The 14,917-nt window shown below is 41.2% G+C and overlaps 1 protein-coding gene across 4 annotated transcripts in view; it reads left to right on the top strand.

Moving 5' to 3' along the window:
• The first annotated feature begins 339 nt into the window (after positions 1-339).
• LOC109993817 (tensin-2-like) overlaps positions 340-14,917 on the top strand; it is a 29,678-nt gene continuing 15,100 nt past the window's right edge. Inside the window, exons 1-3 of one of the 4 annotated variants that reach the window (XM_020646910.3) lie at positions 340-1,089; positions 8,613-8,724; positions 8,891-8,928. In XM_020646910.3, the coding sequence (XP_020502566.2) occupies positions 967-1,089; positions 8,613-8,724; positions 8,891-8,928 (273 nt within the window). In that variant the 5' untranslated portion in view covers positions 340-966. Of the gene's footprint in view, positions 1,090-1,112; positions 2,267-8,612; positions 8,725-8,890; positions 8,929-11,452; positions 11,571-14,917 lie in introns of those variants that run through there. The other 3 variants (XM_065954577.1, XM_065954578.1, XM_065954579.1) reach the window with 3 other exon arrangements.

The following is a 14,917-nucleotide window of genomic DNA, read 5'->3' as shown; positions in this document are numbered from 1 at the left end:
CGAGAGAGCAACTAAGGGAATAAAGAAAGCGGACAATGTTGTCGTGTGTCTCATCAAACAGGGTGCAGGAGTTCATTACAAGCTTTTTCACATCCCAAGGAGAGGCCAAAATAAAAAAGGACAGAGGGATCCTTATTAGCAAAAAAGAAAGGAGAGTCCTGGTCCCTTTTGTCTGTTGCTCCAGGCGAGCAGATCATGATTAAAAGTCTAAACTTCCTCACAATAAGCTGAGAGGAAGGAAGTGTGTTCTCATGTGCAAAGTTACAGTCTGGAGAAATGACGTGTGTGAAAGAAGCTCTATCTAATCACTCCCCCCGTGAGGAAGAAGAGAGAGCATGAGGGGCTGAAGTGAAGCAAAAAGAAAAGGGGAAGGGCCTGACATCAACAAGCCTAAACAGCTGCCCCCTTCTCCCCCGTGGAGAGACAGCAAGAGGATCCCGATGGAGCAGGAGAGCGAGAGAGAGAGGGAGGGGGGGCGGCTGGATGGTCTGTGAGAGTGGGAAGGAGAGAGCAGCATGCGAGACATTTGAGGGTCTGAAGAGGCAAAGAGAAGGAGGTATTGGCAAGTGAAAAGGAGAAGGGGAGGAAGAGGTGTATGTTTGCATGCTTTCTGGTTGAGGTTAGCCAGGGAGCAAGGGGACAAGGAGAAGGGGGGGGGGGGGTGAAAACAGTGGGAGTCCCTTGGTGACATTTCTTGGACGGGAGAAGGAAAGGTTGTAAGAGGAGAGGAGGGAAAGAAAAAAAATCATCTGGGGTGGATTTCAAGGCAGGACAAGCTGTCAGAGAAGAAGGGGCAGAGGTGTGAGGAGTTGCTGGGGAAGAGGGATCATGTTGGTGGAGGAACTTATGGAGGCCCCCCCCCCCCAACAACATGAAGCGCTGAGAGAAGGAAGAGGAGAGAGTTAAGCACTTGTTTGACGGAGTTGAGGAAATTCAAGACAAGAAGAAGAGGTATCTGGTGGAAGTATGGGGTGCATTCACAGCACGAGTAGCAGCAGGAAGAAGACACATGGTCCCAGCATGGATCCAGGAGGAGTCCCCATGAAAGCAGACCCTGATGTGCATCCTGAAATCATTCAACTTGCTGAGGTAAGTGAGTTAAGATATTTTTCAGGGAGCTGTTAAAATTCTGTTCATACACTGCAAAGTTTGATCATGCAGTATGTTAAGCATGAGCCTTTAAAGTTTGATGATAATCGGTGCAAATGAATAAAAGAAAGATAAACATTACTGACCTGTCATCAGGTACATGTTGATTGTTTTCTGTTTGACATTTGACGAAGCTGAACTTTGCTTAATATTTATGCAGGCTTACCAAATACTAGTCATGGAAAATCAACCAAAAGAATCCTGACATTTTAGATGATGCCTGGAAACATTCCTCCTCTATATTTTGTCGACACGAGTTTTAGTAGAGCAGCAGCATCTTGTGCTGCACATGCATGCATACCCAGACATAAACATGTTCACAGGTCCTGTTAAGAGCTGCATCAGATGTTTGAGTTGCATGCACATTGGGTCTGTTTGTAAGTCGAAGCTAAAAGTCAAAAGTGTGTGACTGTGATGGCCCTTATTCATTTGTCATTCCTGCTGCGTGCAAGGAAACGGTAATATAAGATGTCAAGAGTAGAGGATGATCCGCTTGATCGCTGTTAATCATGTCCCTCAGGGATCAAGGTTCAAGAGGAAGTGGTATAAGTTACTGTCCAGTTCCGGCCCGCCGTCCGCCTGTCTGCTGCCTCTATTTAGGAACATGTATGGATTTAGGAGCATGCCACATTGCTCCACATGTCACAAAGCCACCCTGGGACTTTTATAGAGACTGAAATAAAAAGTGTGTATTGTTTTAGCACCAAAGGCCACACAGCAGAATTTGTGGTCTTGTTCTTGTCAAAGTAAATCACAATCTGGCATGCTGTGCGTCAGAGGGAATAAGAAAAAGGAAACATTTTATTTTTGTTTCAAATTGAAATTTGCTGTGAGGTGCTGCACAGTGGACGTTCAGATCCTGCCGGAAGGAGAACGTTACTCTGATCACATGTGGCTTTAAATCCCCTAAAGCCCTGATTTTGTGCCTGTCTGATTTCTTTTTTGTTTTTGTGAGAGTGTGTGCTTTTGTGTGTGTGTGTGTGTGTGTGTGTGTGTGTGCCTTACCAGGCCAAATTATGATAACATAGTCCCAGCTGAATGGGTGGACTCTCCACTGGAGGGGAATGCAATGTGTCATACATGCAAGCAAACCATGGAGTCCTTAATGTGTTTCATAGTAAGTAATGCTTTTGTTTTCTTGATGATTTTCACCAACTTACACACACACAATCTCAAAAGTACACTCAATCCCACATTTATTTTTAGCTTTTTTCATGGCTGGTTAGAGGTGACACCCCCTTCTCCTGCAGGTTATAAATACCCCACCAGAGCCGGAGCATACCCCTGGCTCGCCACCTGCTCCTGTCCCTTCCTGAGAAAATCCTGTGTGTGTGTGTGTGTGTGTGTGTGTGTGTGTGTGTGTGTGTGTGTGTGTGTGTGTGTGTGTGTGTGTGTGTGTGTGTGTGTGTGTGTGTGTGTGTGTGTGTGTGTGTGTGTGTGTGTGTGTGTGTGTGTGTGTGTGTGTGTTTGTTTACATTTGTGTGAGTTAGAAGTTACAGCCCCTGCTCTCCAGTATATCATCACCAGTGATGTGTCACTGAAAAAAACAATCACGCACACTCAGGCATTAAGTACCAGGGGGGTGTGTCACAGTACTCTGTATTCATGTACTCATACTGGGCTTTATGTTGCAGTTTTTCTGCTCTTCTCGATCTATAAAACCATCATTTAAAAGGACTCTGAACCTGAGCCAACTTTCATACATTTTCTCTGTCAGTCTAGATGAGTTGTTTTATAATAATATTGTCACAATGCTACTGCTGCAGCCCTCACAGTGATAAATAAAAATGGTAAACGCAGCTGCAGGAACAAAGCAATCCATTATGCTTGTGTTGTTTCCTGACCCTCTCCTCATCTCCATGGTAGAAGCTGGAGTGCTCCAGGCGCTCTGCAGTGGTCAGAGATGCTTGTGGAATGACACAGACTTTGGCTGCAAACATCCTACTGGGGTGGGGTTCTTAAATACTGCAATGCAATACTGCAACACTGCTGATAGTCACAGGAGCCCTCTGGAGACTGAATGCAAACTGAAGCAGAGTTCTTTTTTTCACTGGTGTCGAAAGTACATTAAGGGGGTTGGATGCAATGTTTCATACACATGTACAGTCTAATACAGGACAAAACAATTGAAATTAAGAGCGTGCACTTTAATGGATTCTAGAGAAACAGCAACAACTGGAAAAAGTGTGAGAAGCTGCATAACCCCCACAATGTGACGTCCATTTTATTATTTTCATTTGAGACAGTTATTAATTTAATGACCGTTCTTTTGATCCTTTATGTTATTTGACAGATCATAAACGTAAGTTTGCTAACTTGAGTGTTAACTTAACAAACATGCAGCTAACAGCTCGAATAATATGCCGTGATGACGCCTAAGGTTTTTGTGGTGGGGACAGACTTAGCCTGCGGCGGTGGGGTTTTTGGGGTTGTATGTCAGTCCCTTTATTGTGAAAATTGTATCTAAGGAACATCTGGGTGAAAGTTATTCAAATTAAGTTCAAACATCTACTTTGGCTTAAGGATGGACTAATATGATTTTGTTGGACAGAGGTCAAGGTCACAGTGGTCTTTCAAACTAACTTTCTGGCCATAATTAAAAAAATTCATACACTTTTGAAACCTTTTTAAAACAAATGTCTCACAGTAAACAATTAAACGATTCAATTCTTTGACCCAAATGTCTGGGGAACAAGACCTCACTATGAAGTCATAATGTCCAAAATGATTTTCCGACCTTTGTTATCCTCCCATTGGTGGGATAATATCTCTAAAGGATTTATGTAAACTTGAATAGTGAGTGTAGGTTTACTGTTGTAAGGTATTAGTTCTGATTTCACAAGTTTGTTTGCTTTATTTTTAGAAGATTGATTTATTGATCACACTCATAGTTTTTAATAGTATTATTTTAGAGGACATTTTGATCTCATGAGTCAGCATTTGTAACGCAGATGATACGATCAGGTCTTCATACATCAGATCATTAAAACAATGTTTGAAGTTCGAAAAATGTTAATCATCCTTGATACTCAGATCCCTGTTTTCACCAAATGCAGTAATCTGTCCTGTGTGTGAATTCAGACTGCATTACTACTATTTGACCACCAAGTGGTGCCCTTAACTGGTGTTGTGTCTTACTGTAAGGGTGGATTAATCCTCCCACACTGGCAGAAATGATGACTTATTATTTTTTAAATGGTCTGATAAAAAGATGACCAGCCAATATAAACAGTTATGTAGTCCTCTGAGATGTTTGTCTTTTGAAAAATTCACAGTCCCTTTGAAAACTCCAAGAGCCCAGACTCATATACATTCCGCTTTGGTGGATTTTATTACATCTACAAACAGTGCACTCATGTCAGTTTCCTGTAGCTTTAAGGATGTGTTTAAGTGGCATTCAAATATTAGAGAGCTGCTTGGATAGGTTGTCCCTAAAAGCCACATTTGGAGGGATTATTATTACTGCCACAAAATCCCACAAACAGTGAAAACCGTACTGAGCCACATGCCGCTCACTCATGATTTTAGAGATTTGAATGCTGTATGGTGAATGGATTTCTATAGCACCTTTCTAAAGTACTTCTACTACCACTACTAAATGTCAAATTCTCCAATTCACATCATTATCACACACTGATGGCAGAGGCTGCTACGGGAAGTGCCCAACCATCCAACAGTACTAAGTCAGACACATTATACTGCTGGGACCATCCAGCTCTGTCAATGAGCCACAGCCGCTCCAAACTGTGTAAAACTAAATGTTAACATTCTTGAATTAAAAATAGTGTTGAATATCATAATTTAGATAATAAGACATATTGTGTATTGTTTTTGTAGGGCTTTTAATATATATTAAACAATTATAAAGGTTTACTTTTTTGTAAAAAATGTTGAGATTTTTGAGAAAAATATGAGCAATCTAAGTTGATTCTTGTTAAAATCCTATCTTACCTGAGCAGTGAGCTTAAATCCTGCAGTAGATCTGATTTCAGAATGATAAACAGGCTCAGTGAGCCGATTGCATGAGCCTGTTTTTATGTAATAATATTTGAAATGTAATGGCTGGAGTGGATGATGATCCTCTCTCCCCTCATGTGCCCTCTTTTTTGTCAGGTTCATCGCCCATCATCTCTCTTCCTAAATCCCCATGCACACACACACACACACACACACGCACGCACGCGCGCACACACGCGCACACGCACGCACGCACGCACACACACACACACACACACACACACACACACACACCAAAACACACACAGAGACCCACATTCAACAAATGCCGCACATGTCCCAGTTAACATCAGCAACCATTCATCGTCATAGCAGAGGACACGTCAATAGTCCAATGTTACTGTGCTGTTTTCATTATAAAGTCAATACATTCAACCAAATGGTAATGTCTGTAGCCTAAGCATCTGAAAGTATTTTGTTGCTTGATATGACAAAATGTGTCAATAAAAGATCTTGTGAAGTTATTACATACCAGCTGCCTTTATTACGGTGAAACCATAGGGTGAAGCACACCCCAAATCAATTTTAGACCCCTGTGACCCCTGGACCCAAATATGGGGCACGAGGCTGTCATAAAAACAATCACACCGTGCAGGTTGAGGAGATTTGAAACACACACTAGTTGAGACTGACTGTCAAGAAAACTCTTGTGTCTGTGTGCTCAGTATAACTATGACCATTGAGGGCTATTGGGGGGGCTTTAAAATATTTTCATCTGCCAAAGGAAAAGTTTGGGAACCATTGGCTTAGCTTATTTTAGTTTAGCTCCTGGAAATGGGGAAACAGCTGGGTCTTTCCAAAAGCCCATCAGCATCTGACTTGTGCTCACAATAAAGTGATTATAATCAATGTTATTTTTGGTAACACAAATGTTCAAATGAGGAAACCATGTGATGAGTTTTAAGAACTGATTAACATTCCTGAAAGCATCTGGACTCCCTAAACCTTTTAATAATACCTTGTCATTTGGTATCAGTATAAAAAGGCCAAATACTTATTTTATCCTTAACAGAGCCAACCGAAAGCGATGCTAAACTTGTTCCACTGAAACACTGACATAACTTCGAAGCTTGATCCAAAGGCCTGATACAAAATGACCTGCAGAGACACTGACACTAACTTCAAATCAAACTCCAATCTGCCTACAAATAGACAATATCAACTGAAATGGTTATCAAAAATGTGATTAAAATATCACTTTATAGGGCGCCGGAGAGCCATGGCTTGGTTGTTGGTATGAATCCGACATTGCTGCATGTCGCCTAAAAAATACAAAATAACTGATATATATGTTTTCTGTGCTTCCTACTGCAAGTCTTTATGCTAAGCTAGTCTCGATGTTTCACAAACTGTCTCCTGGCTATAGAAGACATGAGACCTGAATTGATTATTTTTCTTACTTAATGAACTTTACAGATGAAACTAAACTACTAACTAATTAAGCTAAATAATGAATTACATTTTTATTGAAGCACCAAGGGAATTCTGTGGGTTTTAAAGGGTTGAGAGCAAGTGCAGTCAGAGGGAATCTGCTGTATTTATTTTCACATTATGTAACCATGCAGAGCACAAGGTAGGGCTCCATGAAACATTAATAAGACATTTCTAGTCATAAAGGATTTAGTCTGTGTATGCACCACTTCAGAGACACAGCTGATCTATTATAGATTGTGGTTAATAGAATGACTTTTCCTTCCACTCTCAATTCAAGCAAGATTAAGGTGTTGGATAGTCAATAAATAAGTGTGTGAGACGTTCAAGTGTATGCACCTCCACCTTCCAGAGTTAAACTCAATGCCCCTCCTGTCTGGAAAAACCGGGCATCGGAAAACGTAAGAAAAAAAAAGGCAAGAGCTGAGAATGTATTTTTTCAAGACAGGAGCGACACAGCGAGCCATTTAAAAAAGAAAAGAAACACCAGTGTGTGCAGTTAGGCTGGCTGTTTGTCACCCTCCAGCTCCCTCATTACGTCATACACACAAACACAAACAGTGTTAACAACATCTCCTTCCTGTTTCCAGGCCCCTCCTCCTCATCTAAAGGGAAGATTTAATGGTTTAATGTGCTTCACATGCTGTCAGAAGGCATTGCTTTTTTAGGGTATTACTCTGTGCGTATAGTCCCAGCTGAGTTGAGCTGGTTTACAAAAACACAAATCCATGGATTATGATTCAGGGAAAGGAAGAGTGTGGCCTGTTCAAATGATGCAAAAAATGTTCTCCAGGGTTAATGCTTTATTTTAATTACCACATTTGAATTTCAACCCTGGGTATCATTCAGTTCATTCTGGGTAATCTAGTATATTCAATCTTTAAGCTAATAATATAGTTTTAGTAGAGATGAATCGAGATGTCTGAATGGTATCAGATTTACATTTGCTTTACCCAATGAAGCTCATGTCTCATATTTACACAGCTGGCATGATGTGTAGGCCTATAGTGTAGAGAGGTATCATGAAATGGGAGAGACCCAGGCTACTTCAGTCAGAGTAATAAAAGACCACCAAGCATTAAAACATTTCAAATATTAGACAGCATTTGTTGTGGTTTTGGGCAAAAAAACATGGCATAGGTTTGTCAGAAATATCTTTGTTCTGCATAATAATCGTCTTTAAGCTAGACCATATAGCACAATTTCTCAAGGCTAACTATGCTAGTTGTAGGCTATGCTAGTTAGTGATGCTTTACCCTATCATTACAATGATGATTCTTACATGCTAATGTTTATGAGGGACAATGTTTTCAATGTTCACATACTAGAACTAGTAGCCTATGTTAATATGCTAACACATATTAGCCTTAAACAGAAAATACAGCTAAGGCTAATGTGCCATAATTTTGCAAGAATAGCCTAAATGATAAAATCACAGTTCACAGCAAATAACACACTTGACTTGATGTTCTGTGCCTACAGAAAAGTCAGTTGGAATCATCCTTACTGAGAAACGAGGATGTTTGCACGATATTTCTTGGTGAAAGTTGATATTAATATTTCAGAGGGGACCAAAGTACAAACTCACTGACACCTACTCACTCTTAAACAAGGAACAGCAAATCTATCTACATTAAATTGAGCTAGCTGCACAGAAAGCTGCTTATCTTTCTTCATCATAGGTACTCTTAGACAGAATAAGAATATGTTAAAAGATGAGACAAAGTGATGCCTTTAAACACAGCGTGATTTGACAGTGTTTTTTTTTAGTTGAGGAGGCTGAATGTACGGCAGGTAGGGCATCATTGCTCATGCTGGTATGTCACCGAGCCAGCCCACATCTGTTCTGACAGCAGCACTGAGGCAGTGACCGACCAGTGCTTCAGAAGGAATAATTAAGACACAAGGAATGTTACAACTAAATATGTCACATTCTCAGTAGAAATTCATTAATGTGGTATTAGTTATATGGTCAGTTTTAATTTTGTGACTTGAATCCCTCTGTGTGTCTACAGCTGGCCAAAGGGGGAGCTGGGAGCCACGCCTTCACAGAGAAGAGCTTCAAGAGGAAACGAGTGTGTGATGTGTGCAACCAGAACATCGATAACCCGGGGGCGTTCTGCAAAGGTGAGTCTCAGAAAGGTCAGGCTGAAGACCTAAAGGGACAGTACTGACATACACCTAAGACCTGACACTGATGAGCTCACCCTGACTGTCCTCTCTGTGTCTCTGTCAAAGCCGATGTCAGACTTAATCATGTCCCTCACCTCTGTGTTCTCCTTGATGTCTGCAGAATGCAAGGTTGCAGTCCACAAGACATGTGAAGCCAAGGTAAGCCCCATTTTTCTCTGCTGAATTCATCACAAATTTAACACTTTGCCTCACTCCTCACATCCTGAAAAAAGTCTGTTCCTGTGTCAGCACTTTGTCAGAGGTTCACATGTTAATGTGCTCTTAGTCTGAAGTGGAGTAAGCCATGTGCATTGACCTACATCTCTGGTTAAAGATGGCCTCCCCCTGAACTGCAAACCTTCAGGTTGCTGTGACTGATTCAGTCAAGTGGTAATGTAGCAGGAACACCTGAGAGTCATCAAAAACCTCAAACGTCACAGTGGAAATTACTCTCTTAAATAGATTGATATGAAGCATTTTTGCATATGAAAGAGTAATATAATGCACAATACAATGTCAGGGGGAAGATCTCCTGGGCCGAACTGAAGGGGGCAGCATTGAGCTTTCTCTGTGGGGGTCAAAGCAGGAGAAAAGCTTCACGAAGCAGCAAAGCTCAGGGAGATGGCACCTTGCAGAGCGGATTATTTCAGAATTTGTATGAGGATTTGTGACTCAGGAAATGTCTTTCTCTTAATGGCTCTTCTTTTTGGGTTACTTATGTGTCAAATAATCATTCTGCATGTTCTGCAATCATTTTAGAGAACTGTGACTGTCAACTTTGACCCTCCAAGCTATATTTACATCTATGATATGTTAGTTTTTTAATGTGCATATATATTTAGCATTTTGTGTCAGCTCATTGGGATTAAAAATCTCTTTTTTGTGTCCTGGCCAACATAGGCAGCAGGACAGTCCAAAAAGTTTCCATCAAAGATTGAGCAGCCATACATGTAAACATTACAATGGACACATTACTATAATACATTTAAGATAACAAGTGAAACCAGTAAATAATTGTCACAATTGGCCACAATCATAATTATATCAGACCACCTGTTTAAGTTTCAGGTCTCTTTGTAATTTGTTCCTAGAAAAGGCAGCAGCAAACTTCTAAAATGCTTTATAGTTTGTGATGATTCACAGTATCAAGAGGTGCATGAATAAGACAGCCACCGTAGTATAGGAAACATGTCATCATCAAAATGGAGCTGAATTACAGAGCGCTTCTCGCATTGATTCAGTGATGATCGTTAGGTTTTCAGAATCAAAATAAAATGTATTTTTGTTCTCATTTTACACTTCCATTAGCAGCAGCCTCCTCTGCTCTCCTCTGGCCTCACATCAGTGTCACACCACTGAGTGAGATAGTGACCTTGCTGCAACTGTGTTGCTTTGCTTCACCGTCCTACAGCACAAACAAACCCCGCGCATTTGCACCATCCCCTTTAGTCCTTAGCTCTTCAGGTCAGCACAAATCCTGTAGGATTTATGACCAGACCCCCCCCCCCCCCCCTGTTCATACACACACACACACGGACACACACACACACACTGTAATGTACTGCTGGGTACTACCAGCTGTTGTGCCTCAGCAGCATGCATCAAAATAAGATTATTATTTTTGTCATACTTGTCCCCTCTGGTCACCACGGCAATAGCCAAAAACAACTCATGGTGGCTGCAGGAGAGGCAGGCGCCGTGGCGACCAGAGTGGACATCGTCACAGAGAACGATGATCAGTGTGGACATGAGAAGTCTGAGCGGGTAAATATAGAAAATAACAAGAGTGCCGTAGATGCCTACCAGTGAGTGATCTGTTGGGGGACACAAATTAGTGAGAGGCAGCTGGGGAGGTAGACTGTGTTTGTGTGTGTGTGTGTGTGTGTGTGTGTGTGTGTAATAAGTCCCATTTGGGGGTATTCATAAATGAGGGGGAACATTAGGTCAAGGCTACAAATTGCTGTCTGCTGCATGTCACGCCATGCTCTCTTGGTTTCCTGAAGTTTTTTTAATATGCGTCTCATATTGCTTCTTTTCTTTTTCACTACTTTCATCCCTTGCATCTCACTGTCATCATATTTTTTTTTTTAACCTTGAATCTTTGAGATAGCATCTGCCCCTTGTTTTATGTTGTTGCACATAAAGCTTCTGCGTCTCCTCAGTGGCATTTTTTCACTTTTTATGTCTTAAATGCTTTTAGCATTATCATTTTAGTAGGCTACCCACTCTGTAACTGACTCACTATTTTGCTCTTGCATTGTTTGTAAATGTCTTAAACTCTTGTATTTTCATCTAATTTTGTATTATTATTCATGTATTTGTTTATTTAACAGGGACAAATGATATGCAATACACACAGGTTTTTCTAGTCATGCTCATTTGCAACCTTTGTCATGCTGCCCCTTTAGTCTGCCTCTTGTCATATCTCTCTATGGTCACTGCACATCAGCACCATGTGCCTCTGCAGGGCTGCCCACTGTCTGCATGTGTTGCATTGACTAATTGATGTGTATGTGAGTGCATGTGCAAAGGGAAAGTGCTCGCACAGTGACACGCGTTACAGTCTGCGTACGGCAGAGGCAGAGCGAGAAGGGAAGGCTGTTCTGCATGTGCTGCTGGCACAGTGGGACAGTGTGTGTTATCGTGAGAGAGAGAGGGAGGGAGGTAAAGGGCGCTGGTGAGAGAGCGAGAGAGTGAGCAGAGAGCTTGTATGAGAGGGAGAGTGGGGAGGTTTGTGTATCCCACTCCACAGACAGGACTGCTCGGAGTCAGAGGGGAACACTGAAGCTGCTTGTTGAGAGGTAAAAACACTCGGCACTCTTATTTACTTTGTGACAGCTTTGGCTTTTCTCATAAATATGCAGTTTTCATCTACATTGTACATCTTTCTGTTTTACCGAGCAGCAATCGAATAACCTTCTAGCCTCTTCATGGGGGTATACTCTGATAATGTGGCATGTGATTGTGCATATTATTCCATTAAAGCTGTAAGTCAGTGCACTCTCGCTTTGCCAAGAAAGAGGATTTCATTGACTGTGATTAAGGCAAGTGCAGAAAATGAAGCAAGACCCCTGCTGTGACCTACAAAAAAATAGAGATTTTAATTTTTAATACTAGAGAGTGAACGTATAAGATTGACTTTTTTATGAGTTTGTTGACTACAGTATATATGCAGGTTGGTAGAATATAGATGCTGCATTACATCCTGAGATATACACTACTTTATTTGGTTGTTTGGGGCGTAAATTAGATGCGTGTTTTGGGGCATGTTTCCCTCTACTTTTATATATGTGAGTGTGTGTTCTGTTTGCGTGTGTGTGATTTTACAAGTGTTTGCATACCTAAAAGTTTTTCTTATTAGTACTTTGTTCAGTATTTAAATAACTAGTGCAGAATACAGAAAGCATGTGTAGTTAAAATGCAATGTTCTGCATTAATCCATCAATCCACTTCTGCTTCAACACTGTGTACAGACCTGCTTGTGTTGTATGGTGTATTCCAAAGGTTTCCTGACAGAGACAAATGTCTGTAAATAACCCCAAGTCAACTATCCTCGCATCATCTGATGGCTCCTAATGCTGCATAGTGAGATACAGATGGTTGCACTGTCTGCTCGTACACACCAGCTGCTCTGTGAATGTTGCATGCTGATTTATGAATTGATATAGGAATTCTAATAATATAATGGACCCTGTGCTAATAATAAAGTCATTTTTGTAAATTCTAATGCAGTCCATTTGTCCTGATTAGTGCCAGTGGAGCTAGAACATATCTAAAAAGTTGCCTATAAAGTTTGTTTTTGTCTTAAACACATGGTGTAAACAAACACTCTTCAGTCTGCTCATTTCGGCTGATTTATTACTCGAGCTTGTGTGTGACTGGTGTTTTTATTATTCTGGGTTCTTGCGTATCAAGTATTTGAACAGCATAGCAACACGTTTCATGTTTTTTAGCTTGTCCCGTCGGTTGTGTCTCTCACCACAGGAAACACGTCCTAAAGTCGTCCTGCAACTGTAGAAACAGCAAAGTCTAAAGAGATGGAGAACTCGGCAGGATAATGGTTGAAGATGATGATGATGTCATGAACAGACTGTATGAGTAACCTTATAAAGCCACTGACATATGGACGTCACATTTTTGTTGCTCATTATAACCGACCTAATTGCACACATTTTGCACAAATAATTCTCAAGTTAAATGTACTGTTTTACCTCTCTCATATCCATAATCAAGTGTCAGAGGGCACACACAAGTAGGCATGCATGCAAACAGTGTTTATGTTTACCCATTGCTTTTAATTTCCTGAAACCATAAGCCAGGTTGATAAGTGCTCTTTGTCACTATTCCAGGAATTAGGCACACTCAATATTGCCACAGATGTATTAGGAGATATTTTTGGATTATTTGATGTTAAATGTTGTATGCCAAGACGCAGTCACACGAGACATAGCTTTACTAGAGATCCATTTCTGAATCTCCTAAAAAATGTCATTGCTGCTGCTGCCAGAATAGTAAAGTGGACTTGTGAGATGACTGACGGACTTAGACAAAGTGAACCTTTGAGTGTTCTGGTTCTGAGGGACGTGTGATCTAAAATAAGGAGCTCTATCAAAATAGCTCTGCGAAATCTCTCTGCTCTATGTCAGTGGTCAGCATGTTCAGCTGTTGACATCTTTCTCCCATCCAGCTTTTCGCTCTCACTTCCTGTCTGCGTTTCTGTATGCCTCTCCTTTTTTTCTCCTTCACATTTCCCTTTTTTTTCACCCCTCTAAGCTGCGTCTGTACCTCTGCTCCCTGGACAGTTTTTTTTTTAAGTTGTTGCTTTGAGTCCTCATCCCAGCTTCCTCTTGTTCCCTTCTTCTCCAGTTGCATAAAGTGCCCTGGTTATGTGTGATGCTTATCGAGGTGTCCTTTGTCATCGCATGTTGTTTATTCAGAGGGGGGGAGGACATACTTGTGTCTCACGGCAGGGATGATGGTGTTTATCCTGTCCTCAGGCACTGAAAGAAGAGAGAGAGAAACAGGAGTGTGAGGTTGCAGCAGGAGTGGGATTCTGCAGAGTGTAGAAAATCCCCCAAAAAATCAGGGGATCAAAGATGAGAGGAAACCAGAAAAAAAGCAGGCCGATAATGGGAGAAGAAAGAAGGAACGGCATTCTTTCATGTTAAGCCTCCTAAATGGTGGCCACTTCTAAATGTGCCCTCTGGTATACTTGGAGAATGTTCACTGTCTGTTTAAATAAATCAAATGCATCAGTTTTATTTAGCTTTTTTTGACTTCAGTGTCATTCTGTGAGTCTATGGAACTTGGAATAAGCGATGGTTATTTTTGCTTTTCCAGTTTGAAATGGGAAGGCTTACTCACTTCTCCCTCTCCTCAGTGTGATGTCAGATCTGAGGTGCCTGTCAGAGTGGGACTCGCTCCTCCTGGATGGTAAACTGACGCATGTGTCTCAAACACTCACATGTATCTCCAGCTTCTCTGAAACTGACTCAGCTTCTCCGGCAGAGCTCTGTGTTGGATTTCTTTTTCATTGGAAAAGGAGCAGTGATTCATGATGTGGCAGGGAAAAACTTTTCTGATTTCGTTCCACAGTTAATCTGTTGTGGAGCAGATTTACGGCAAAGGAAGCTGTAAAGAAGTTTGGATGTAGATTAAGGCTGATTAATCCGTCAAATCTTTAGTTTAATCAGATAGGATGTATAAATCAAAAAGTAGTGAGAATCTTTAAACTTCAGGCATGTTTTTTTATTGTTTTCAACGTGCTTAATTTAGCCAAAGGGCTGCCAGCAACGCCAGAATTGATAATTTTTCTATTATTTTCTGATTTTTGACTGCCTGTTAGCCGAAACAAATGACGTACGTATGCTTTTTTGGGAGAAAATGTATTCCTACCTGAACAGAGGAAGGTTAGACGATTGATACCACTCCCATTATATGTCTGAGCCAGCAGCCAGTTAGCTTAGCTTAGTAGCTCATAGCTCTTTCAAGAAATAATCTAATTGTTTTTGCTTACAGTCTTGTATGACTGCAGGGCGGCTGTGGCTCAGTTGGTAGAGTTGTGGCCTCTCAACCGGAAGGTCGAGGGCTCGATCCCCAGCTGGGCAACATGTCCAATGTGTTCTTGGGCAAGACACTTAACCCTGAA

Source organism: Labrus bergylta, chromosome 5 (assembly GCF_963930695.1).
Source record: "Labrus bergylta chromosome 5, fLabBer1.1, whole genome shotgun sequence".
In the NCBI taxonomy this organism is placed as follows: Eukaryota; Metazoa; Chordata; class Actinopteri; order Labriformes; family Labridae; genus Labrus; species Labrus bergylta.
Note: the sequence above shows the minus strand (reverse complement) of the source record. Positions and strands in the feature narration are given on the sequence as shown.